Source organism: Pan troglodytes, chromosome 14, assembly GCF_028858775.2.
Source record: "Pan troglodytes isolate AG18354 chromosome 14, NHGRI_mPanTro3-v2.0_pri, whole genome shotgun sequence".
NCBI classification, from domain to species: Eukaryota; Metazoa; Chordata; class Mammalia; order Primates; family Hominidae; genus Pan; species Pan troglodytes.
Genome location: NC_072412.2, coordinates 41,364,184 through 41,391,310, shown reverse-complemented (window position 1 = coordinate 41,391,310; position 27,127 = coordinate 41,364,184). Strand labels below are relative to the sequence as shown.

The 27,127-nt window shown below is 36.1% G+C and overlaps 1 protein-coding gene across 12 annotated transcripts in view; it reads right to left on the bottom strand.

The window, feature by feature from the left end:
- AKAP11 (A-kinase anchoring protein 11) overlaps positions 1-27,127 on the bottom strand; it is a 51,920-nt gene that overhangs the window by 8,569 nt on the left and 16,224 nt on the right. For 4 of the 12 annotated variants that reach the window (XM_001151723.8, XM_009440565.5, XM_009440564.5 and 1 more), the window contains 8 exons: positions 22,169-22,285; positions 18,926-18,973; positions 17,472-17,606; positions 15,852-16,116; positions 10,786-15,286; positions 6,065-6,220; positions 1,541-1,624; positions 730-776 (listed from right to left, as the gene is read on the bottom strand). In XM_001151723.8, coding sequence (XP_001151723.5) covers positions 730-776; positions 1,541-1,624; positions 6,065-6,220; positions 10,786-15,286; positions 15,852-16,116; positions 17,472-17,606; positions 18,926-18,973; positions 22,169-22,285 — 5,353 coding nt within the window. The remainder of the gene's footprint in view (positions 1-729; positions 777-1,540; positions 1,625-6,064; positions 6,221-10,785; positions 15,287-15,851; positions 16,117-17,471; positions 17,607-18,925; positions 18,974-22,168; positions 22,286-27,127) is intronic. The other 8 variants (XM_054665226.2, XM_063792094.1, XM_009440566.5 and 5 more) reach the window with 3 other exon arrangements.

Sequence of the window (27,127 nt, the reverse complement as noted above, 5' to 3'; positions counted from 1 at the left end):
TCACGTAAGTTTGACATGAAACCCTGGCTCTACAAGTTACCAGTTTGGAAGGAAAATATTATGAAAATAATATGCCATAGTTATAATAAATTATCTTATAACATGAGTAAGAATTTTAGCTTTTGTATTTTGAAAATAATTATGTAGAGAGACTGTAATTAATGTCTCTCAAATAGTCAAATAATTCTCATAAAGTATTCCTTTTTTTTTTTTTTTTTTTTTTAAGTCAGAGTCTCTGGCTCTGTTACCCAGGCTGGAGTGCAGTGGCATGATCTCGGCTCACTGCAACCTCTGCCTCCCAGGTTCAAGTGAATCCTGCACCTCAGCCTCTCAAATAGCTGGGATTACAGGTGCCCGCCACCACGCCCAGCTAATTTTTGCATTTTCAGTAGAGATGGGGTTTCACCATGTTGGCCAGGCTGGTCTCAAATTCCTGGCCTCATGTGATCCACCCACCTCAGCCACCCAAAATGCTGGGATTATAGACGTAAGCCACCGTGCCTGCCCAGTATTTCTTTATACCAATGACAATTTCATTAGTGTAGCAATCAAATAAAACTACTCAACAAAGGATCTAAAAGTGGACAAACAAAATTAGTTCAAGAATACCCTGATTTATAGTGTTTTACACTGATAACCTAGAGCCTATCTGATGAAAATGCATAAAGACTCTTCTAGGAAACCTTATACAAAAGACATGCCAACACTTTGAAAAACAAATCAAATTACCTTCTACTTCGTCCTCATGCTCTTCATCTTTATCATCTGGTCCATCACTTATGAATAAAATAGCAGAAGCAGTTACAAAAAAAACTTAATTAATAATGGTATCAAAACAAATTCTTAAAAATGTGGTAATGAATGAATGTTACAATATGACATATGACATTTAGAAAGGGGGGAAATGACAATTAAAAAAGGAAGCTTTGCTTCTCACATCATTTCATGTTAAAATCTGAATTGCAAATGATCCCTAAAGTTATCAAAACCAAGAAATCCTACCTTACCATGATATATAGTGCCATGTAATTTCATAATATTCAATTTAAAATCATTTAAAGTTGAAATAGTCTACTAATTTAATGTAGCATTTGAATATTACAAAATGCCAGGAATAATTTGTTAATGGTTTAGCTGATGCAATTTATATATATTTTTAATACAGTAAAAACACTTTTTACCTATACTTTTCTTATATATAAAATAAAATCACATACAAAAATAAAACATAACAAAAAAACCCAACAGAAATCCTGTAGGAAGCAAGCTCTTTTGAATGAAATAATTGGTGGAACGAAAAATAGCAAGCAGAGCAACACATGCATAACAGTGACACATTTTGCAATTAGATGTCAGTCATATCTTAGCACAGTTGAAGTTTTTCATTAGATGTGAATTCATCAAGCAGAATCATGTCAAAATATAGGAGAAAAGCAGGTTGATACATACTGGCACTGTAACCCACATTCTTTGAAGAATATGATATCATGCATTAGTGGTGACAGACTCATCAGTTTTTAAGTTTCTAGACTGGACCAACCTGTCTGATGTTGGAAAGGATAAATTGTCCTCATACAAATCTCCTTCTAAACCAAGACTGCTCCAGCTACTGCTGTTACCATTACTGCCAGAGGAAGAAAAGAACAGAGCTGAACTAGAAAATGAATAGTAGAAAAGACCTTTGTTTCCTTGGAACAGCTTCTGTCCTTGATAACTGCAGATGTTCTGAAGCTGCCACAGTGAAGGGGAACATCCAGAGAGGAGATTGACCCTCACTCCTATGCTAAAAGGTGCCTGACAAGTTCAGAGATTCGGGAGTTTTTTCTTTCTTCTCAATAGATCATGAAAATTATCTAAACTTATATTTTACAGATTAACAGAATGACTTTTAGGACAGCAAATGAATGCATGAAGTAATAAGTTTCACAGGAAAATTAATATCTTAGGACCAATCTTGAACTATAATTTGTGAAATGCCAATACCTTTCTATTTGGATAAAGTTAAAAAAAACAGGTTAACATTCTCTCAGGTCTTTAGATAGTGCAAAACAGTGACAGGTATGGGTGAGGGGATGTTGGGGGGAGATGGGATGGAAGACTCTATAAAGACATAGTCCCAAACAGACCTTTTCTAACTATTTGGGCAAAACATGTTCTCAGATTTTAAAATACTATTATGTCAATTATCTTCATTTCATATATTATGTATAATTCAGTAGATGGCAAATAACAAACATTTTCTTCAGAATACAGCTAGAATAGCCAAGGCTTAATCAAGCATTACACTTGTCTAGTTGGCCAGTCACAAATGCCACATACAGATAATGTCTTACACTACCTAATCAACTGAAGAAGAAAGCAACTACTTTCTAAAACTGCAGCAAAGCAATTTTTTAAAAAAGCAACCATGTTCAGAAATAAAATTAAATTCAAATTTTCAGATTAAAACCCTCAGCATGCAATTTAAAAATTCTAATCATTTCTAATTATTAAACATTAGTAAGCACATTAGTTTGCAGTGATAAGCAGCTATTTTTTCCCAATATTAGGCTAGGCAATTATAAAAAGTAATATTTATACAAACCAAAATTTGGGTTCTAAAAAAGTAAACATAAAATCATTTTATATACATCAGTAAATGTTGGTATGGTTACCAAAAAAAGGTGATTACTTCAAGTTCTAAAAAACTTCCAAGCAATCTCAAATAATTTGCATAGTTATATTCACTCTAACATGATCAAACTGTCACAAATCATCATGTATTCGAGAGTAAAAGTTAAAACTGAGCAGCGTCTTTTTAACGTATGTTCAAACAAATATAGCTCTATTATAAAACTGTTAAAACCCATGTAGTTCATTGTCAGATAAACTAAAAATAAGAAAATATACAAATAAAGAATGGACAGACAGCTGTGAGCAAAGGAGAAAAAGAAAATTAATCATCTCAAACACTCTATTTACTTCTATTAATAGAATGATTATAACAAAAAATATAAAATTTTTCTACCCATCACACAGATTCTTCCACTTAATAAAATCCATCACCTACCTATTACATAAACATTAAAAAAAAACAGCTAAATGAAGTAAAGACTAAAAATTCAAATTCCCTCTAACCTTATCACCCCTCCCTCTTTGTGCCTCCAAATGGGTATTTGAAGTCATTCTTCATAAAATGCCACTTCTAACTAGGTGACTGTATACATTTTTCATCTAACCAGGACACTTTTTTAAAGACCTCACCGTTAATAATTACAACAGAACAGCAGAAATAAGCCAAACTATCCTAAGTGGGAAGTATGATCACCCTGTATTAACCCAACATTTAAAAAACTTAATTTCTTCACTTAAGAGTTTTCCTACTTCACTCTTGAAACACTACCCTGCTTCCATCACTTTCTTTTATGTCTTTTCATATTTCCTATGTCTAGCACAGGAGTACTCCAACCAGTGGTATAAGTACTACAGTGGTCCAGTACTGCAATGCTTTATTGCAGCTTTTAGCCATATCAAGACTGGTCTTGATTGTGATACATCTCACAAAAATTATCTGAAACATTCTGCAAATCTGGCCCCATCCCTTAACCTAATCTAATTCATAATTCCTAAGAGAATAACAAACTACCTAAATATTTAAGACAGTCACAGACAGAGACCAGTTCTTTTCTGATCAAATAATTATATAATCCTCCTAAACACTTTTGAAAATCTGAAATTAGTGTGTTTTTTAGTTGTTGCCCTCCACTGAACTTCCTGCTTATAATGAAACTGGCAAGGTGTTTTCAAATTGTCAAAGTCTTTTTTTTTTTTTTTTTTTTTGACAGAGTCTGTCTCTGTCGCCCAGGATGGAGTACAGTGGCACAATCTCAGCTCACTGCAATCTCCGCCTCCCAGGTTCAAGCAATTCTCCTGCCTCAGCCTCCCAAGTAGCTGGGATTACAGGTGCCTGCCACCACGCCTGGCTAATTTTTGTATTTTTGGTAGAGACGGGGTTTCACCATGTTGCCCAGGCTGGTCTTGAACTCCTGACCTCAAGTGATCCACCCCCCACCCCCATTGGCTTCCCAGAGTTCTGGGATTACAGGCGTGAATCACCGCGCCCAGCCCAAATCGCCGAAGTCTTTATCTCCTACCTTGATCTCTGTAGCAGAAAAGAACAGTATAGATATCAATTGTCATCAACAGATGCAACATATCTTGTAAATCAATATATTTTCAAGTGAGGTCTCTGAATCACCTGCACTGAAATCATCTGCGATGCTTATGAAGCATGCAGATTCTCAGGACCCTTCACTGACTTCATAAATCTTCATCTCTGGAGGTGAGACCCTGGACACTGTATATGCAACGAGCACACCACCAATCCTGGATGAGCCCCGCTTTTTCTCTGTGCCAGAACCTTAATGCCACGCAGCATTACATTAAGTCACATTACAACTTTGGTCAATGGAAACACAGGTCTTTTTCTGACAAAATGCCATCAAGCCAGGTTTGCTCCCCACTTAAGTTCAAATATTAATCATTAATTTTCTGAGCCTAAATGCATTTATCCATGTTAAACATAATTATTTTAACCTCAGCCTGATTTGGTCTTTTTAACCTTTGTTCTGTTAATGAGATTTTTTCAGCCTGTGTTGAATCATCCACAAATGAGTATTCCACATCATTAATAAATAATGCTAAGGAGGACAGAACCAAGGACAGAAACCGGTAAGACGACTCCTTTTTCTCATCAAATTAGATACTATTCAGCACAGAGTTGTTCAACTGACTACAAGTCCTCTTAATGCTTAAAGCCTCTACCCACACCTCAATCTCCCATTTTAACACCAGGATTTCCTAGGCAACACTGTCAACCCCACTGAAATCCTAGAAGCCTGTGTTTCTCAAAATGAGAGAAGAAACTAAATGTTAGTATCCTTTTCTAGATAAAGTTATAGAAAAGGGCCAAATCATGATTTGTGACATTGCCCCCACTTGCTTCTACCAGTTTTAAACACTGTCTTTTTGAACCTAGATTTTAAGAAATATTGGTGGTTTATATAGCACCATAATAAACTATGACAAAATATACTTTACAAAAATATTAATATTTCCAGGTTAATCCAAGCATCAAACAAAACTCTCCGAGATGAAGTGTTCTATCAGGTGAAAAGCCATTTCCTTTCCTTATGCTACCTCATTCCCTTTTCCAAGAGTTGCCTTCCCTCCCACACCTAGTTTGCCATTTCCAGGGGCTAAGTTCAACTGATGGTTCACAGGTCCTTTCCACACATGCCTGAAACCAGCAATATGCTAAGAACCCTTTCCTCCCTCAAGACTCTGCTACAAATGGTATCTATTATTTCCAGTTATCAGTTAATGTGGATAAAGAGTTTATAGAATTTTATAGGTTAGTCAGAAATGCCTTTAGGTAGAGGTTAAGACTATAAGAAACAACTGTCTCAAAATTAATAAAATATTTCAAACACCACTGTTATGAACAAAGTTAACTAAGAAAAGTTATATATGAGGTAAGTGCCTTGTGCTATACAAAATCACATTTTTATAATGGCTTTGACTTACGTATTTTCAATCATTCAAGCATAAGTCTTCCAGGTCATTTTGTTCCTAACAGCAGGACAAGCAGGGACCCTCGCCCCACCAAAAAGATACTATTTTAACTAATGTCAGGAAAAGTACAGGGCTACTTTGATGCCTTTTACAGATACCTGTCCTTTTTCCTGTTCTTTAAAGAAAAAAAAGGACCCTTTTTAAAGTGAAAAAAAAAAATTTTCCTCAGAAGTTCATAAAAAGTTTGGGAGAAGCTTAAAAGGCATAAAATTAAATGTATGCAGTATTTTTCAAATCAACTATTGGCACACCCCAATAAAATTAGCTGGGCTACTTACTGTATTAAATAAGTGTTAAAAACAATTAGAAATACATTGTGAATAATAAAATACATTTTGAAAGTAATAGCATATTTTCAAATTTAGAATTTTTAAATAATAATGTAAATTTATAGCTCACTTCTAAGATCTGAGGACCTAAACTACACAATTATACGCAAAAGTGTAGTTACCTTTCACTTAGATGATGAAAACTGCTGCTTTCATCTTGGTGTTCATCTTCAAAACTTAAATTGGACCAGCTACCAGTGCTGTCATCACCAATACTGAGGTTCATCTGCTGGCTACCGACAGACTCGGTTGACTGAAAGTCTTCTATTTCTTTTGAACTAAAAAGAAGAAAAAAAGAAAAAAAATCAAATTGAAAGCATCCCAGATTCCGAACTTACAAGACTATCAATTTGATGACAAAGATGATAAAAACAAGAAATGGTATTCGGAATCAGACCAGTGGCTCATGTAATCCTTTATTTGAGTCTGCCAACAAACAGACTGTAGGATAGCGTATTAATTTCAAAGTTAACTGAGGTACCCACCAACAGCCATAACTTACTTTGTTAATCTACAATGGATCTATCCCTAGGGCATTATTTCTCTAAATTCTACTTAAAGCAGTTCATTTTTCAACTGAGATACCATGGGGCAGTACAAGTTCCTAAGTTATCATCTGCTTTGTAAAACAGTACTTTTATTTATGTTAAAGGAGTCTCTTTCTGGCTTTAAGAACAAAAAAGTCGTTCAAGAAATTCTAGTATTGTCGATCAAGCCTGTATTCAAACTAACCAAATCTCTTCAAGATTTTGAACATAGATCATAACCCCTTTCATTTTTCTCAATAAGAGGCATTTATACTTTTATTCCATCATCACAAGAAAGTCCATTCACTGCTCAACTATTTTAATTGTCCCACTACATTTTATGTTCAACAAAGTAGTTCAAAGTGATGTTTTCATAAAAAGAAAAAATGTCAGTCTTCTGATCAAAACCTTCCAATGGCTTCCCACCAAGCCGAAGAGCCCAAATCCTTAAAACATACTGCCTGTCCCCTCTTATAACATCCATCTGAACTCCTACTGTTCTCCCTGGCCCACTCCTCCCACTTCAGCAACACAAGCCTCTCTGTTGTTTCCCAAACATGCACAGTCCCACCCCTAGGCCTGGAAATCTGTTCTCGGTGACTCCCACATGACTTATTCTCATTTCACCTTTGGTTTTTGGCTCAAGTATCACTTTGCCAGTATTGTTTCCCCTGCTACCTATCCAAAACTGTAAACCAGCCCTAATGGCCACCGCCACTGTCACCACCAGCACTCTCTAACTCCCTAACTCCCTACCTTGCTTTATTTTTCCCCCAAACACTTATCACTATGTGACATACTATATATTTTACTTACCTATTGTCTTATTCCACTATAACATAAGCTCCAAGAGAATGCAGATTTTTGCCTGTTTTACTTACTTCCGTATCCCTAGTGCTATCCTGAGAATAGCCCCTGAATTGCCCCCCATTTTTTCAGCTATTCTAATTTTGTAAGATACAGAATGATACTGAGCATTCCAAGCATAGGCACATTATAGTTCTGAACCATTGATAGATTACTACTTTGTTTTTTTGAATACTTTTCCTAATATGTGCCACATTCTCATGGTTTTTGGCTGAAATGACCCAAAGGATGAGGTCCAGAGAAGAGTTTATAATGACTGTGAGGTTATTTTGGCTCAGAATGATAGCTCAGAATATAATCGTTTTGTTGGCTAAAAATGCACTATCAGCCAGGCACGGTGGCTCATGCTTGCAATCTCAGCACTTCGGGAGGCTAGGGCAGGAGGATTGCTTGAGCTCAGGAATTCAAGATCAGCCTGAGCAACATAGTGAGATCTCATCTCTACAAACAAACAAACAACAAACAAAAATGAATAAAAATGTACTATCACATAATTTCCCAATTGCATTCATATGCCACCTCTCTGTTCATTATAGTTTGTGAAATATTTATGGTCATGTTCATGAATCAAACAAAAAGGGACTTCAGGTGAAATAATACCTTAAAGAATAATCCATCTGAATGAATCTCCTTTCAAGCTTGAAAGACAAATTTAACTTTAGAAATAAAAAATGTTAAACGTAAACTCTACACACTAGAGTCAGCTTTCCTTAGTCAGTATTTACAGAACCCTAGCACAATTATTAAGAAGAGAAGCAGGAAAAGAATTACTCCAGCCTTAATAAAAAGCTGAAATTGGACAGCACTGGCTTACAGGAAGAACTTTAGGGGCTATCTACTCACCCAACTCTAAGAAGGAAAAGTGGAAATTACTGAGAAAATCAATAACAAAGGCATTTGCTAGCCCCTGAGAGTGATGTCTTAAAAACTTTAGAGGACAGTCTCTTTTCTTCCCATGAGGGTGGGAGGAAAGGGGGACGGATGGGTCCGTAGGGCAGACAGGACTGAACTGAGGAGGAGTAAAAAGTAAAATAGCCTGAAGCAACCTGTATGAGGAAAATTATTTCAATTGTAAAAAGGCCTAATTTATTACCTATTCATGAGAATATTTATTAACCATTTATTATGTTTATTATCATACTAGGAACTGGTATGTAGTGAAAAAGAAAATGTGGATCTAGGACAGAGGTTCGCAATTGTTTTCTATAAGAGGTCATGATATGGTTTGGCTCTATGTCCCTACCCAAATCTCATCTCAAATTGTAACCCCCAGGGAGGGACCTGGTGGGAGGTGATTGGATCATGAGGGCGGCTTCCTCCATGCTGTTCTCATGACAGTGAGGGAGTTCTCATGAGAGCTGATGGTTTTAAAAGTGTCTGGCAGCTCCCCCTTCTCTCTCTCCTGCTGCCTTGTGAAGAAAACACTTGCTTCCCCTTTGCCTTGTGCCATGACTGTAAGTCTCCTGAGGCTTTCCCAGCCATGCAGAACTGTGAGTCAATTAAACCTCCTTTGTTTATAAATTACTCAGTCTCATGTGGTATCTTTATAGCAGTGTGAAAATGAACTAATACAGGCCAAACAGGAAGTACATAGGCACTGCTGGTCATACAGCCTCTGTCCCAACTACTCAACTCTGCCATTATAGCACAAAGGCAGCCACAGAAATGTGTAATTGAATGAGCATGGTTGTGTCCCAATAAAACTTTATTTATAAATACTGAAATTTGAATTTCATATAATTTCCACATCACAAAATATCATTTGATTTTTTTCAACCATTAAAAAAAAACATGAAATCTGTTCTTAGCCTGCAGTCCATACAAAAACAACCAGTAGGCCACATTGGCCCACAGACTGTAGTTTGCCAACCCCTGGTCTAGGAGAAAGAAGGCTGCCTGATTAGGGCAAATAGAGACCTCTCCTAGTTCACCAGAAACCTACATCATCTCTCATCTCAAGTAGACGCTATGGAGCAATTGGATTCAAGAATCCTGGCCAAGCTATATCTCCCTATTTTAAGATGGATAAGAAAAGAGGCAGACCATGTCATGGCTTTAACAGAAGCTACTCAAAAATCTGGAATATCATGTGACTCAATTAAATTCCACCTCAACTTAAAGCATTTTCTCTTTCAAGCAGGACTTACAAATATCATCCTATCAACTAATAACACAAGTTGGTCCTGATATCTTCTCAGGGACAAAGAAGGTTTAAAGTGAAAAACTGTAACTAAGTTGTTATTAAAGAATCACTGAGCATGGCTGGTTGCGGTGGCTCACGCCTGTGATCCCAGCACTTTGGGAAGCTGAGGTGGGCAGATCACCTGAGGTCAGGAGTTCGAGACCAGCCTGGCCAACTTGGTGAAACCCTGTCTCTACTAAAAATACAAAAATTAGCTGGGCGTGGTGGTGGGTGCCTGTAATCCCAGCTACTAGGGAGGCTGAGGCACAGGAATCGCTTGAACCCGGGAGGCAAAGGTTGCAGTGAGCTGAGATTGTGCCACTGCACTCCAGCCTGGGCAACAGTGCGAGACTCCATCTCAAAAAAAAAAAAAAAGAATCACTGAGCACAAGAGATAGCTACTGAAAAACAGGACACTGTAGGACTACCAGAAAGAACTGTCCTCTTAGATTGTGAACCAATCAAGAGAAATGGTGTAAGTATGTAAAGAATTTTCACTTTCTTCTTCAGAGTAGTTTAACCATGGTCTTTATAAGAAAACTTACCCTTGTGAATGAAGAAAGGTGTACAAAAATTTAATCTCAGAATAGTAAATTAATATAGTAATATTCTACATTTACTATAGAATAGTCCCCCCTTATCCATGGGGGATATGATCTAAGACACCCAGTGGATGTCTGAAACTGCAGATAGCATCAAGCCCTGTACATACCAGGTTTGTGGACCTGATAACTGAGATACCTTCTAAGTGACTAACAGGTGAACAGCACATGTAGTATGGATAAACTGGATAAAGGGGTAATTCACATCCTGAGTGAGATGGTGTGAGACTTCATCATGCTACTCAGAACATGCAACTTAAAACTTACGAATCGCTTATTTCTGGAATTTTCCATTTAACATTTTCAGATTGAGGAAAGCAAAATTGAGAATAAGGGGGGACTACTATATAAAATTCCCTAGCTATTTATTTAATTCAACTTTACCTACTTCATAGCTCTATGAACTTGGATAAGGTGATTATTTTATCCAACCCTCATTTTCCAGCTCTGTAAATGGATAACACCTTCCCTCAAAAGGGATCAGGAGACCAAAATATATTAAAGTCATGTGTAGGATATGAAACAATACATAAATGCAACAGGGAAAACTTTTGTTTATGTAGGGTTAAAAATAATCATTCCTTTATGAACAGGACCTAAGACATATAGGATCACATTTATCTTTTTCATTTATCATTAACCACCAAAAGAAACGTGAAACTTACCTGCTAACAGCATGCCCAACATTTGTGACAGCTGCTGTCATGATTTCTGTGGCAAGGCTTTCAGCAAAGCTGGCACCCTCCTGTCCGATCCCACTGTCGGCTGCCAGGCTGGTACTGCTCAGCTCTCGCTCAGCTTTTTCAATGGCTTCAGCAACTATCTTCTCAGCAAGCACTGCCTTCTTATCAAGATTAACATGAATCTGAGGGACACTGAGATGAAAAATCCTAGATTTCTGATAGCGGCTGCTAAATTTTGGATTAGAAGCTGGCTTACTACTGGCAAGAGAACCCTGTCTGAAAAAGTGCTGAGATGAATTTCCAGTGCAATTGTGGAGTTCTTTAAGGTCACAGTATCTGCAAGCTTGACCTGTAAGAGGTGACAACTTTTCTGCATAAGTGACCCTGTCTGCTGATTTTGTGGTCTCAGACACTCGGAACACTGTAGATCCTAGAGTTAGCTCTAGAGTGTCATCCACTACTTTTTTGGCATACTGTTCTACAGCTTGAACAACATTGTCTCCACAACCATATCCATTTAAACTGCCAGTGCTGTGGTAAAACCTGTGATTTTGTGAGGAAGGCTGAAGAGACTTAGGCAATTCTGGTGTAACGTGACACTCATTATCTTCTTCACATCCAGATTTTTCAAACAAGCAAGAATCTGTTAAGGATTTTGGTAGGCCAACTAGAGAGGCTGTCAGCTCTTCCTTAGCATCTTTTGTTATGCTGTGAACGAGAGAGGTTGAAAAACTATACAGTTCGGAGACCTCATTTCTATATGGATCCAGGGTCCTTTCACAAGTTTGATTTTTACAAAAGTAACCTTCATTTCTTTTACTTTGTCTCTTTTTGTCTGCTTCTTGGTGGTGCTCTTTGTTTGAAAACATTAACAGTTCCTTGTTTGTTTTCACTTGTGTACTTGGCACAGGGAACATTCTTGAGTTGCACTGCACTTTGGTTGTCTTAGATGCTTCCTGTAATCCTGATTTAACAGATCGGTAGGCAAGCCTATTGGCATACTGATCCATTATCAACTCACTATTACCACCTTCCTGTTTTAGTATCTGAATAATGTGACCTGCATATTCATCTGTCACACTTTCACAGCTGGGATACTTATACATCAGACCTGACATACAAGAACTTGATGGTAATGAAAGAATAAATGGATCCACTTCTCTTGGGTGCACTACAGCCTCTATATCCAACTTCTCTTCTACTTTATAATCTTGGTCACCATCAACATAACAACTGTTCTTCTTTTGCTTGAAAAGCATACAATTTCGGACTTTTGCTATTTTCTCAGCTTCTGTAATGACTTCTGCTGCCAGATCACCTGCAAAATTGCATAATGTTTTCAAATTTTCGTCTGAGGGGTTTAAAAAAGTAGGCGACACACTTCTTTGACTTTGCACATTTAAGCAAGGGTTTTTAACCTTGGGTTCTTGAATTATTTTATTATCTAAATGGGAAGCTGCCATTTCAGTTGCAAGAGAAAGGATGTGTGTAGCTAATGCTTCTGCAAACTGAACCTTCTTCCCTGAGTGCTCCGACTTCACATCCACTTCTGGGAGCTCTCCACTTTCACTACTCTCAACTTCTTCAGAAAGAGATCGCATGAGTTTCAACATGAACTCTTCTTTTTCTATAGTATTTTGTTCATTCTCAGACAAACTACCAACAGATGAGTTGTGTGGAGTAGAAGGTGGTGTAGCAGGTGCAAACTCTTTGGCTAATTCTCCCTTGAGCTTTTTAGTTAACTTCTTGATATCCCATTCAGAACTAGCCTGGGATGGTACTAGAGGAGTTGATGGAGGAGTATCAGGTATTACATTTCTGTCTCTGACTTTCTGTTTATCTTCCACATGCAAACCATCTACACAGGTAAGTGCTGTAGATGAGAAAGTATGTGAATGAGGAAAGGGGTTTTCCTGTCCAAAAGACAAGGCCTCAAGCGATGTATTATTCAAGTTATGCTTTTTCAGTGGTTGATCCTTAGCAGATTCCTTCAAGTCAGATTTCTGACCTGTCACAGCTGGACAAGATGGCAGTGTCTCTAGGGAGGATCCATGAACCATAGAAACTTTACATTCTGGAACACAATCCTTTGCAGCTGAAAGTGAGCAGTGAGTTAAGTGATTCTGAGAGTCAGGAAATTTGGGAGACTTTTCTGGTGTCAACTGTGATTCTTCTCCAGAAACAGGCAAGCTTTCCTTGTATACTGCATTTTTATCTATATTTAGGATCACTGATTTGCTCTTATCTATGGAATGTTTAATAATAGATTTAGATAACTGGTCAGCAAACATGTCCTTATTGCTACTAGCTTCACTGCATTGCAGCACTGCCTGATCACAGTGGGAAAATGGAGGGGTTTTCTCCTTTAAAGATTTAGTTAAATAATCTGTACGTTCATCAACCATTTTTGTAACTTCCAATGATGTCATTGACTCTAAAGTTTCATTTACTATCGTATGCACCACTGCTGCAGAAAAGTTGCTAATAATTGCAGGATCATTTGGTAATTTTGAGGAACTCTGCATTTCAATATCGTCATTAGTTGGTTTAAAATCATTCTGATTACCTGGATTGTGTTCTGAAGGTAAACAAATATTTCTGAGACAAGCTGCTTTTTCTTCTCTGTTTTTTGTGACAATATGCACTTGGGCAGAATCACCATTTGAATTACTATCATCAGATGACAGATGAGCCTTGGCCTGACATGCAGTAGATGAAATATGATATGGGAGAAGGGCACTTCCTGCCAAGGGCACCGGTATAGAAGTAACAATTCCAGAAGTACAAAACAAGGCCTGCTGCACTGTGTATTCCTTTTTATATTCCTGCACTGGTTTTGTCACCATAATTGCTTGATTGTGAAAAGAAGGGGAAAATGTGACAGCCTGTGTCGATGGCACTACACTTTCTGCACTCACATACTTGATATTATCCGTAGAGACACTAACTGCTGCCTTTGTTGTACAGGTCACATCAACTTGTGATAGCTCAATGAACGCTTCCTGTATTACAGATTCAGACAAATCTTTTGCATACGACTTCACTACTTTGTCTTCAAAGTCAAACGACCCACACTGTGGAGATGCAGGCGTTTGAGGATATGAAAACTGACACACCTCCATGATGCCTTCAAAAACAAGCTCTTCAGCAAGATCTGCAGCAAACCTAGCAACTGTGTTTGTGAATATCTGCTTCTTTACATACCGTAAATCTTTTAAGGCATTTGATAAAGCTTCACTCACCAAAAAGTTAGCCAGGCCACTAATGGCACGTTCTTTTAGTGAAAATGCACGCTGCCTTCTCAGCTCATCAAATGCCATCTGCAAAACAGATGATGTCAATTTGATGGCTAAGTGGCACAAAGCATTGGTACATGAAGAGACTCCTTTCTGTAAGTCTTTAAATGCACTGCCAAAACTTTTTTCCACAAGATCTGCTGCAAATTTTTGAATGCTATCTTTAATCATTAAGGATTTATTTTTAGATTTATTTTTTTGATCAAGGTTTCCATGCTTAAAAGTTACAGTTTTATTTTCTCCATGTTTAATACTGTTAATATTTGATAGGGTATTAGTATGGTGGGTACGAAGAACTGAGCCTAGTACTTCACATGAAATGCTTTTTGCATAGTCTTCATAGGTGTAATAAACAGAATCATGATTTTCATGAATCCTATCTCCACCAGTATCTGTTTGGCAAAAACATTCAGCTGGAGTACAGCCTCCAAGAGGACTAAAAGCAGAGGATCGAATAGGACTAAATAAACCACTATCTTCCCTTGATGCCTTCACTGGGCGAGGAGAATCTGGAGCATCACACAGGTTACCATATGGAGATTCTGGTTTACGAGGAGTTGGCTTTCTAACATTAGCTGGGAGAGCTGGACGATCAAACTTGAATTTTTGAGGATTCATACATGACTTTCCATGTTTGTGCCCTTTCCTCTGCGATGACTTCCCTATGACGGGATCTTTGTTAAACAGGCAAGTCTCTAAAGTTTGTTCTAGTTCATCAAACTGATCAAAACTATCAAAAAATTCACTTACTTCTGAGTCTGAATCCTCTATATCATCTTTCATCACAGGAATTTTAGGCAGCTCAAGTTTTGCTTTTAAGCTTTTTTGATATCCCTCTTCATCCAAGAAAATAACAGGACTTGGACTTGAACATTCTGATTCAGATGAGTAGGCAGGAGAAGACGAAAAAAATGTTTTCTGTAAATCACTATCTTTATCTGAAGCATTAGATGACCTATAGAAACTCCTTTGGGTCCAAGGCTCTGAAATTGATGTTGTGACTGAAGTTTTCACAGAAGGTAGTTCTTTATGTCCCAGGACATTCACTGAGGAAGTTGAGGGTTTAGCCAATGACTTCTGCTGTCCAGAGCTAATGAGAATCTTTAAATCATGGGTTTCTAAATGATGACCAGTAACCGTCTGGGAAGCAGCACCACACTGGCTCCTTAGCACAGTAATGTTCATTCCTATAGGAAAAGAATGAAATGGTGAAATTATTTTTGAACAAAACTTTTTGGAAATTAACTTAAATCCATGGAATAAACTGACTTTAAACATATAATATTTATGTGTATCTTCTAAACTATGTTTAACAGAAAGATTCACCCAAGTAACATTTGAAAGTAAATATACTGTTTATAAAATAATTTCAGTTTACTCTATGTCTAGGGATACCTGGTCTATGGGATGTTTTGCATGCTGTCACGCATGTTAGAAAAATTACCGTGGAGACTCTGCCAGCTAACTCTTCCAAAATTGGAACCTAGGAATGTTCCAGACACTTAATGATGTAACCAGTGCGTGAATAGCACCAACTAAATATGAAAACCTGAAATAAGCAAAACTGAAAACCAGATTACAATGAACTTAAAAATCATAAGGAATTTCCTCAGGTAATCAGAAAAAAAGTTAAAAGGTTTAAATTGAATCAAATCTCAACATAAATTTCAACTGAACAAGCCTGCCTTAAAATTTTCAAAACTGAAAAATTTTAATTCCCTATTTTAGGAAAAAGTCTAATGAAAAACAAACCATCATTGTATGGCTTTGAAGTCTCTTCCTCTTCTAAGTGCTCAAAAGCAGTGACAAAGTCATCCTCTATGGATGACACAGACTGGTTAGTATCATCATCATCTTCATCAGTGGTCTCAAGTTGGTGCTTCTGATGCAAGAATGTGTCCAAGGTGTACCTTATACCAGTAGCATATTTACTTAGGAGACTAAAGATAAAATCAATCCTAAGTCTTGGTGATGTAGGTGACACTCTCATGACACAAAGCATTCCAGAAGGATGACTCTTGGGAAAGATAGAAGATAATAAAAACAATTTTAATTTCAAATACAAAACAACATGAAGTAAAGCCAAGATATAAGACAATCTCAGAGAAAAAAACAAACAAGAAATTCATGCATCCTGAAAAGCTCCTTGGTTTTGTAATGTTTACTTCTTTATTCTTTCTCTACATTTTTCACTTTCCAGTCCTTTTTTCTCCCATCTTCTTTTATCCAGGTATTCAAATTCTACCTAGTCTCCTGAAATGTTATGAAACTTACTATCCATTCCTTTGAGCAATTATGTTTTCCTGTATTACTGTACAGCCCTATGATTTTCCTTAATCATTCACCTATCTCACTAACTATTATAAATTGTTTGGGGGCAGCAACCAAGTTCTATTTTCTTTTATTTTTAATCCCATTTTCCCGTAGTTTCAAGTATGATGCCATCTTCCTTCCTATCACAATTGTTAAAAGTCTACTCCTTTTACTTAAATTTCCCTAGCATTACAACTTACAATGTTTATAGCTTTAAAAATACAAGTAACCAGATTTCCCCCCTCATACTACTTTTTTCAAGTAAATACTGATGAAATTATTTATTCAAAAAACTAGAAATCAAATATAATAGCTTATCACCTCTTATATCCTAGCAAATAAAGCAAAGTAAATACGAATAAAGAACATAATTAAGGAAATGAAGCAAGCAGTTCTAGTTTTATTGGCAGACCTTATAAAGAACAACATAGCAGTTTTTTTAAAACTAAAATAATCCAAATTTTAAATTTTCTGGTTCAATTGTATATGTCTTATCTCTTAGAATGCAAAGCATTTTCTCTGATGCATTATCAACAAAATCATACTTGGTAAAGAACTAAATGCTGAATATTATAAAACTAACCACCTATAAGAAATGGTAACATTTTTATTTATAAAGAATACATCAGATGTCCACTTTACATGGAATTTTTTTAAGCCAGAAAATGAACTGAAGTACATTCTCTAAAACATATAGCGTAACATTTATATAAATTTGAAATTGGCCATAATAGGGAAAAGTCACTGTAGCTTATACAAAGGTATAAGTAGTTCAAGAAATCCAGAAATAATAAATTTTCAGAAAAAATTAACATGTACTTGCATACCATCTACGGAACTTCACAGTTAAAAAATATAATTTATAAGATATGACCAAAATTATTATATCCTTTAGGGATGTCAATGCTTCATGAGTTATATTTCTTATGAATCATATTTCCTTGAGATACCATTTAAAAAAAACAAATGTCATCCAAGCATTTAAAAGTTTAATCATCTTTATCAAATATAGTAAAATTTGCCCTAAAAATCTCATTAGAAATTATCTACAAAAGTTACCTGATTTAGAGGATCACTGCTTATACCTGATGGTTTATTTATATTCTTCATACAAATAATTTCATTTTCATTTAGACTGCAGAAGTGGAGTGAATTCAGAATATCTGGAAGTTCCAAAGAAACTGCAGCTAAATCCTGATTTAAAATAACAATAAGTAACACTGTAGAGTAACACTTTTGTTAAGGTTCCTATAATGTGGACCCTATCCAAAAATGTTAAGGTCTACTGGCTAGTGAATTTCCTGGTTCATAATAGTTAACATATACAGTTTATTATTCACAGATAATTTTTCAAAAATTCAAAAATAAAATATACTAAAATTATTAAATACTGGCTATCCCCGTAGCCTTTAAAATGTACTGATATCAAGCTATAAAAAAATTTTACAGGGTACCTAACACATCCATGACAATTAAGCATTTAATAGTTTTTAGCAATGTCAACATATAGGTCTTACTTAACTTTATGAAATTTTTTTCATACAAAATTTTTTGCTAGAGAATGTACATCCTAAAAACTTTTTTTTTTTAAAAACTCTGTACAATATAATCCGTTTTTCTATCTTTCCTCTCCAAGGTATTGTATTAGACTTTAACTGATAATTTTAATGAAGATTAAAGGAAAAGAAAATCGCTTTTATTTCTTCTTCTTGTTTGCCCTTTATACACAAATATTTTACCCAGCTAAAGAATTATTAAAGTCTTTGACCCTTTGTAGAGTACTTTCCTTTATAAACATGGTTTTATCAGTAACTCTTAAAGGAGAAGAAGAACATTAAAGAAATATCTTGGAATACTTCTCTTTCCAGCTATGTATGTTCTCAAGAATATATCCTCTCTTGTTCCTTCTGTCCAAATTATTTCCTTCAAGCAAGGCCACAATCAAAATATACAGCAGAGTTTTTGTCCATAATCACCTGATATGCATTATTCAGAAAGACCTAAAAATGTTATTTCCTCCTCTATGAGGAGACACTTTACTGCCACAAAAGGAAATATGTAGGAATCACAAATTTTTAAGAAGCAGCACGAGGGAAAAAGAAAAGTATGCCTATCATATGTACAGGAACTTCAACCACTGTTTATGTAATTGTGAAGCTTTCCTTTGCTGATCCCAATCTCAAACATTAGTCCCTCTGTCAATAACTGCCTAAATCAAACAGGCTAAATTTTTGCATTGGCTAATTGTTAATTTTTACAAATCTTACCTTTTAAATTTAACTCAATCTTAACTAAAAACATAAGAATTTTTACTGTTAAGGTCAAAATTATTAAAGCCATCAAAATAAACAAACAAGTCATACATTCTATATTATACACAGAATGGAGAAAAAGTCAGTCTGCGGTTTGCAACCTTCTCAGATAAATGACTTTTGTGGTCAAACCTAAAGCTGATTTCCATGACAAGAATACTCAGTAAAAATGTTCAGTAAAAATGCTAAAATTCACCATACCTGTATATGAGCAGCATCTGTCTCTTCATTAAAACCCAGAAATGTGACCTGAGTAAAGAACAAATAAACCTCCATTAATTTGAATTTTTAAATCTTTCAGGCTGGTGACAGAGCTGACAAACAGGAAAAAACAGACAAAGCATTAAAATGCTGTCTGCCTTGAAAAGGATTTTTTTCAAAGATGACCCAAAAATATTTTTCACCAAAGATTGGGCTCCAAAACGCAGTTCTTAAACCTCATCCATTCTCCCTCACTAGCAAGTTCAATCAATTCTAACCCCAAAACATATTTCAAATACATCCACTTCTCTCCATTCCCCGGCCACCCTTCTCACCTACACTAGTACAATCCTCTCCCACCTGGTCCTATTACCATGCCACCTCCCTATTCAAACTCCTCCATGCTTCCCATGGCAAAATCCTAAGTGAGGTTACCTAATGCTTTCAACCTTCTACCATTTTCACTTACACACGAGCCCCCTTTCTGGGTCTGGAACACGCCCTGTACATTCCTGCCTAAGGACTTCACAGTTGCGCCCTCAATCTGGATCTCTCTTCCTTGGATGGTTACATGCCTGGCTTCTCATTCTTCAAGTTTCGATGCAAGTGTCACCTCCTCAGAGAGGCCTTCCCCCTGGGTAGACTCCTGAGGCTACTTCTTCATTGACTCTGTGATACCACCATTTATTTCCTTCAATATCCTTATGTAGAGATTACTCTGCAGAACTTTATATAAACAGACTTTCTAAAGAATACCTAATGCACGAAGAACTGTCACATTATTAAGTAAAAAGGACAAGTCATAGAAAAATGACTTACAGCCTGCATACAATTTCAACCTTATTTTTAAAAACATATGCATGGAAAATAATACTGGAAGGCAATACACCAAACTATAAGCAGTGATTAACTCTGGATGATGGAGCTATTTTTTTCCCACTCTTTTCCCCTCTGCATTTTTTCCCTAAGTCATAAGATCAATGATAGTCATTTTCTTTGTTCTACTTTGAGTATTTCTTATTTTTCTACAAAGAATATATACTGGCCAGGTGCAGTGGCTCATGTCTGTAATCCCAGCACTTTGGGAGGCTGAGGTGGATGGATCACTTGAGGCCAGTTCAAGACCAGCCTGGCCAACATGGTGGAACCTTGTCTCTACTAAAAATACAAAAAATTAGCCAGGCATGGTGGTGCATGCCTATAGTCCCAGCTACTCGGGAGGCTAAGACAGGAGAATCACTTGAACCCTGGAGGTGGGGGTTGCAATGAGCTGAAATCACGCCACTGCACTCCAGCCTGGGCAGCAGGGCAAGACTATGTCTCAAAAAAAAAGAAAAGAAAAAAATATATATATACTACTTTTATAACCTGAAAAAGTGTTACTTTTTACATTTATATTCTCTATGTATTTGGCATCATAGTAAGACACTTTTTCCATTTGAAGACAGTGTAGTAAACTGTCCACTAAGCAACCACTGTGGCTAAAAAATATGCAATACTTAAATGACGGCAATATTAATAATCGATTCTCAAGAATGTGGGGACAATAGTATAGTCAGAATATAGCAACACTGAATATATTTTCGATCTATTTCTGATGATTCAGAAGCAAGTCAGAATCTTATATTACTCTGAGATCTTTATTCTGATTAATTATGGCTATTACTTCATGTAAGTGTTACATACAGTTAACTTCTAGGCATCTAGGTGAATTGCTAACCTCTAGGAGCCTGTCTCCTTATCTGTAAAACTTAAAGCAATACGACTTCCCTCTCATAGTTGTGAGGTTAACTGGATAATGTAGAGGAAAGTGCCTAGCACATTACAGGCACTCAATAACAGATAGGCAAATAACTAATTTCCTTCCTTTATTTGAAAAGATACTCAGAGATTTGCACACCCTAAAATGGAATAGAAATTCCAACTATTCTTTCAAGTTTGCTTTACTGAATACAAGAGAGAAAATAAGCTGGCATAGGGTTTTGAAGGTGCCGGGGGAGTTTTATATTTCCCATTGGTCAAGAAAGGCCTCACCAAGGAATGTGGGCTTGGAAAAGCACTGCGACCTATCCGAGCTGGAAAACCACTGGAGGACAGGACACAGGACATCATTTCATAGAAGATGAGCATATGTATTAGGCCTGTTATGTTCTGCCACTGTTTATTTGGAAACAACCAAGTAAATTAAGAGTGGCTTGGTTTTGCTAAAGTAAAATGAAAAAGGTTAGCAAAGAAAATAATAGTGAAATTAAGCTGACACAAAAAGAGGATGAGGCAGCAGAACACTACAGGCCTAAAACATATGCTCATCTTCCTGTGAAATGACGTCAAATAGAGAATTTCTCAAGGAATATTAAGAAAATCATCCACCCGAAAGAGAATACATACAGTCCCCAACTTATGATGGTTGGACTTTTGACTTTTTAACTTTACAATGGATTTATGAGGTCTTAAATGCATTTTCAACTTAGAATATTTTTGATGAAAAATGGATCTATCAGGATGTAACTCGATCATAAGTCCAGGAGCATCTATCTATAACCACGATTTTATTAGAACGCTTATTTCAAAATAAAACGTTTTAACTTCAAATATTCATCAGTTGTGAGCTGCAATGACCTAATACATCTCGTATTTGGTAACAAATGTGATGATGAAGTATGGATATATTATAGAAAAGGATCTTACTCTTTTTATAATAATAAATTCAAACAAAGATTTGAAACACTGGATGTAGCAGAGAAATAGGTGAGCAAGGTATATTATCTTATCCTCAAGTAATAGAGTAAGTATCTTAATTTCAAAGATAAATTTATCACTACTTTTTCATTTTTAATCAAAGCACTGAATTTAAACAGTCAAGAAAATAACCCAAAAAATCAACATAAGAATCATGCATTTGTTCTATGTTTCAGAGTAGAAAAATTCATATTAAAGTATCAGTTGCTGAATATAGTAGGCATCATCTAATGTAATGCTATATATCCAATTAGTACTCTGCATAAAATAAATGTGCTCATTTGTTTGAGTTCATTGTCAATTAAGAAAATTATTTTAGCCAGTATTTAAAACAGGTACTTCTTTTTTTTTCCCCTCTCCCGCCCACAAAACAGGTACTTCTGATACATGTAACAACAAATAGAGATTTTAGGCATTTTAAAAATAGATCATAGAGTCCTACAAAGATGTATGAAAATATGCTGTGCATTATTAGGAAAGGGTTTAGAAAGTAGTATGTTAAACCTCAGTTAAATTGGCATGCTCATCCTGCTGTAAACAGTCCTCTGCTGTTACACTGCATAGTTCCTTCTGACTCTGCAATAAAGACTTTACAGACTGGAACACATCTTCACTGAAGCTCTGCAGGGGAAAGAAAGCAAAGATATTTTAAATTTATTTAATTCTAAGACAAGGGTAAGAGATCCTGGAGATGTTTTAGATAGTCACTCATTCTCTAACTAATATTCACTGGCACCTTTTGATACTGAATGCGGAACTCAATTCCACTGAGAAGAAAAGCTCCATTCAGCTGAAAAGGTTTAGGCAGAGTTTCACATGCCCAAAATACATACTACTGGAGCCTGGGCATTCAACTCACTAGAAGATCACGTGAGATCTCATACCAGGTTCACTTACTCTTACCTTACACTAAAACTTAACAAACTGCATATCTGATTTCCAAGTCACTGGCGTAGAATAGAAGCAACAATTTATATGATTGAATGAGATGATGTGGGAGCTATGGTAAGGTGCACAACAGTGATTACTCCCTTAACAACAGTGATTACTCCATTAACAAAGTTGGAGACAGAAAAATAAGATAATAATCCAAAATAAGGTTTTCCATGGATCTTAAGGAAGCTGTCTGATGAAAATGAGAGGGGATTCCAAATTTCAGGGTGAGATGTTTGTCACAAGTACAAGGAAAAAGTTACATAAAGAAAATAATGAGTATTATAGTCAGGCATAAATAGAACACTTATTTCCTTCTACCTTATGCCCCCTTCCACTGACTTGTCAATCTGCTCTTCAATCAGAAATGTCCTTACTTCCCAGTCTTCCCATGTAGAAATCCTACCCATCCCAAGACCTGTGAAGATTTTTCCATTCCTTAGTCCTAATAAATCTTTCTCAAAGTTCCTGCTGTATGTTGTGCACTAAGATCATTTAATCCACACCAAAACATATTATAATTATTGGCTGGGCACAGTGGCTCACGTGTGTAATCCCAGCACTTTGGGAGGCTGAGGCGGGTGGATCACTTGAGGTCAGGAGTTCGAGACCAGCCTGGCCAACATAGCGAAAGCCCGTCTTTACTAAAAATACATGAATTAGTCTGGCATGGTGCCACGTGCCTGTAATCCCAGCTGCTCGGAAGGCTGAGGCAGAAGAATTGCTTGAACCTGGGAGGTGGGGGTTGCAGTTAGCTGAGATTGCGCCACTGCACTCCAGCCTGGGCGACAGAGTGAGATTCCGTCTCGAAAACAAAAAACATATAATTACTATAATCAGATTCTTTCCTACCCATTAAAACAAATTATGGAAGTCACAGACTGTGTTTCACTCACTTTGTTTCCCCATATTTCAGAACCTCACACTAGATTAACTCAAACAGCTGCAATCTTAATAAATTAAAATAAATGGAAATCTTTAGTCTAAGAGGTACAAATATAAACTCAAAGAATTTATGATAAAAAGCTGTACTGTTACATTTGAATCTGACCTGTCATTACAAATTCGTAATTCTTTGAATACATGTACTATCTTTTTTCCACTGAAAAGTCTTAGAAACAATGACCTTCAGTGGCAATGAGCATACTCAGCACCCAGCTTTTGGTCTCTAAATATCTATCACCAATAAAAAGAACTAGATTTCCCTGGGGAAATGGCTGGTTCCAGGTCTGAGGCTGAGAATGTATGAAGCGAGCCTGGAACATCTAACTGTGCCAGAATGCAAGGAAATGCTCAAAGACTAATAGGGTAATTTCAAAAAACACAGAAGCCAGCTTGAAAGAATTCCCACTGGCCAAATATGGGACAATGTGGAATCAAGAAGAATGAAAATGGTAATGAATTATGACTACTGGATTAAAAAAAATCTGTGAGTCCATTAAAAGAGACAAAGTCAGAGGAGCTCCTTTACCTAAAAATGCTGGCTAGTATGGACAGAATGACAAAGTTAGAAAACCCCATTTGTAAACTCCCAATGCAATTACTGATTTAGGAAAGGATTATCCATGTATCCTAAATCTACTGGGTTAAAAGCTGGGGAAAAGGACACTCATACTGTCTCAGAGGATCACCTTATAGTTTATTAAGTGTATTAATCATAAAGAGATTATGTGCATTTATATTGGAGATATATGGTGGTTATTACCTTAACCACCTAGTCAAGCCTAACATCAACAATACGGACTTCAGATCTGATAGACCGGAATGAACACAACATCACCTTTCAGGTGTCGTGTTGAATCTAATTACAGGGAAAAGCAAATGAACCCAAATATAAAAATATTCTACAACACAACTGGCCTAGACTCTTCAGAAGATTTGCTGCATGAGAAAAGAATTTAGACTATTGGAATGGTCTAGAATGGGGAAGACCAAAGAGATACAATCCCCAAATACAGTGTGTGAACCTTGACCAAATACAGTGTGGATCCTAGAAGAGAAGCAAGGAAAAAGTTACAAGGATACTTGAGACACAGGGAAATCTGTGTTTGGAATGCATGCTAGATGATGTTACTGAATTAATGATTTTCAAAGAGGTGGTAATGATACTGACATACTTAAAGGTATGATGCTAACCGAGGGTGAATCTGAGTGAAGACTATATGAGGTGCTCATTGTACTAGGTTTTTTTCTCAACTTTTCTGTGGGCTTGAAAATATTCAATATTTTAAACAATTTTGTTTTCCTTAATAAACGGGGATTTTCACACTAATTTAGAAACAGGAAATCAAAACAGGAAAAAATATGTGAAATCTGAACGTGAACTGTCAATATAAACTCATGACACGGTAAGTGCAAAGACAACTCCTAGTATCCAGATCTTGGGTTTTAAATACTATTCAGGGTTCTTTAAAAAAAAAAAAATAGCCAATTTCAGGTCTGAGGAAGGTAAAGTAGGTGAAATTGGGTCATCCTGTACCAAAAGGATACAACCAGAAAGTGAAAAAGCAATCAAAGTTATGAGCCTGAGACAAAAGGATATAGGCACCTACTTGGAGGGGCTCTCAGGTATCAATTTTGGAACAATTTGAGCAACTTACATAGATGAATGAATTAATGACTGTAAAGAAATAAAAGGTTATAAAATATAGAACTGCAAAAATCCATGAGTCCAGAGCATTACAAATAAATTAGTGAATTAATGTGGGGAAATAAACTCACTTGCTACCACTGGTGTTAACTATGATGCCCTGTCATTAATCTGAAAACTGGTAATTAAAGGGCATTTGCCCTGCCTCTATAGGAGATACTATATAGTTCATCAAAGGTGAATGAGGGAAGCTTTTCTTTAATACCAGCAAATAAATGTGAAAGGAATAGTAGAATTAGGAAAATCACCATTTTGCAACTCCCATGAAATAATGAATTCAGGAAAGGGTAAGCAAGGGATGCCAAAAACATTAGCTCAATGGTTGTTGGGGGAAAAAAAGGATATTTGCACACAGCCAAGTATCATCACAGATTATGTGCTAACCAAAAAACAGAAAATGTACTTTTACAATGGAAATGCTAGCAGGGTTATCACCTTAGTCAACTGATCAATCATAGCATCACTGATCATGGGAAAACCTGAAATTCTGTCCTCACATCACCCTATAAAGTATTCTTGCCATAAATGCTTAACCTGATCCAATTAAACCTTTAAATATAACTTCTACTTTATGTGAAATATACAAGGGAGAGGATCAAATTAAATAGCACTATGAGAAAACAACCAGAGAAATCCAGATGTGAAACATGGTACAAGAAAATAAAACTAGCCTGGCCTATTCAAGATGTCAGAATTGAATATAATGAAGAAAAGGAAAAATTCTTTCAAACCAAAAGAAATGCTAAGTCCTAACTGCCAAAGGCAACAGAGACTGAGGCAAGACTGGATCCAAACAGGGGCAGAGTGAACTATAAAAGATATTTTGGGGGTAATACAGAAAATCTGAGTATGGCTGAGTATTAGATACATGGGAATTTATTTTTCTTGGATGTGTTCGTGGTATTAGTGTTATGTGGGAAGATGTTGTTATTCCTGGGAGAAGCATGCTGAAGTGTTCAGGGTGAAGAAACATTATGATCATAACTTGCAAATGGTACTGCCTGAAAGTAAATACACACATACACAGACACAAAGCAAACAAGACAAATTATTAACTACTGTTGAATATGGGTGGTAGGTACGTGGGTTTGTGTGTGTATTATGCTTTTAACTTTTCTATATGTTTGAAATTTTTCATAATAAAATGTTAGAAAAAATTACTGGGGTAGAAACTATAGCTATTTTTAATTTTGCAACATTAATTCCCAATAAATATTTAATGTATCTCTATATTTAATGCAAATTAAAGTGAAATCTAAAGAATTCAAGTATATCTTTCAATTTCCACAGTAGCCAATAGGGAAGTGTCTGACATTAAGATGCACCAAGATGTAGAAGGTGGTGTATGTGTGTGCATAACTGTTTATATAAACAGTATGTAATATCTGGATTCACATACTTTTATCTAAAAGGGATTCCAATAATTCAAGTTGAATTCAAATTAAATCTTTACTGAGTGCCTAATATGGACAATACATTGAATAACAAAAGACACTAACCTGGTAATAATAGTATGAAATTTCAGCTGCTGTCTAATCCCTGAATCTCTGGCAATGTATGGGGTAAATATTCAAGTCAGGTAGCATCATTCTTGAAGACCATGGTTATCAGTTTGCTATTATATTTTGTATATATTATTAGTTATTAGTTTAAAGCCAGCAGTATAATCAATTTAAAGCTATGGGTCTAGTTGCTAATCTGAAAAAGTATAATAAATACACTATAGTTTACAAAGAGTAGAAACAGAAAATAGTTTTTATTGTACTTTTTTCAAATTAAAAAGTGGACCTATTAAATTTAAAGGTAATTTACCTCAAAACATATGGAGCATATTACTTTAAAATGTAATTGGCCAGACGCAGTGGCTCACACCTGTAATC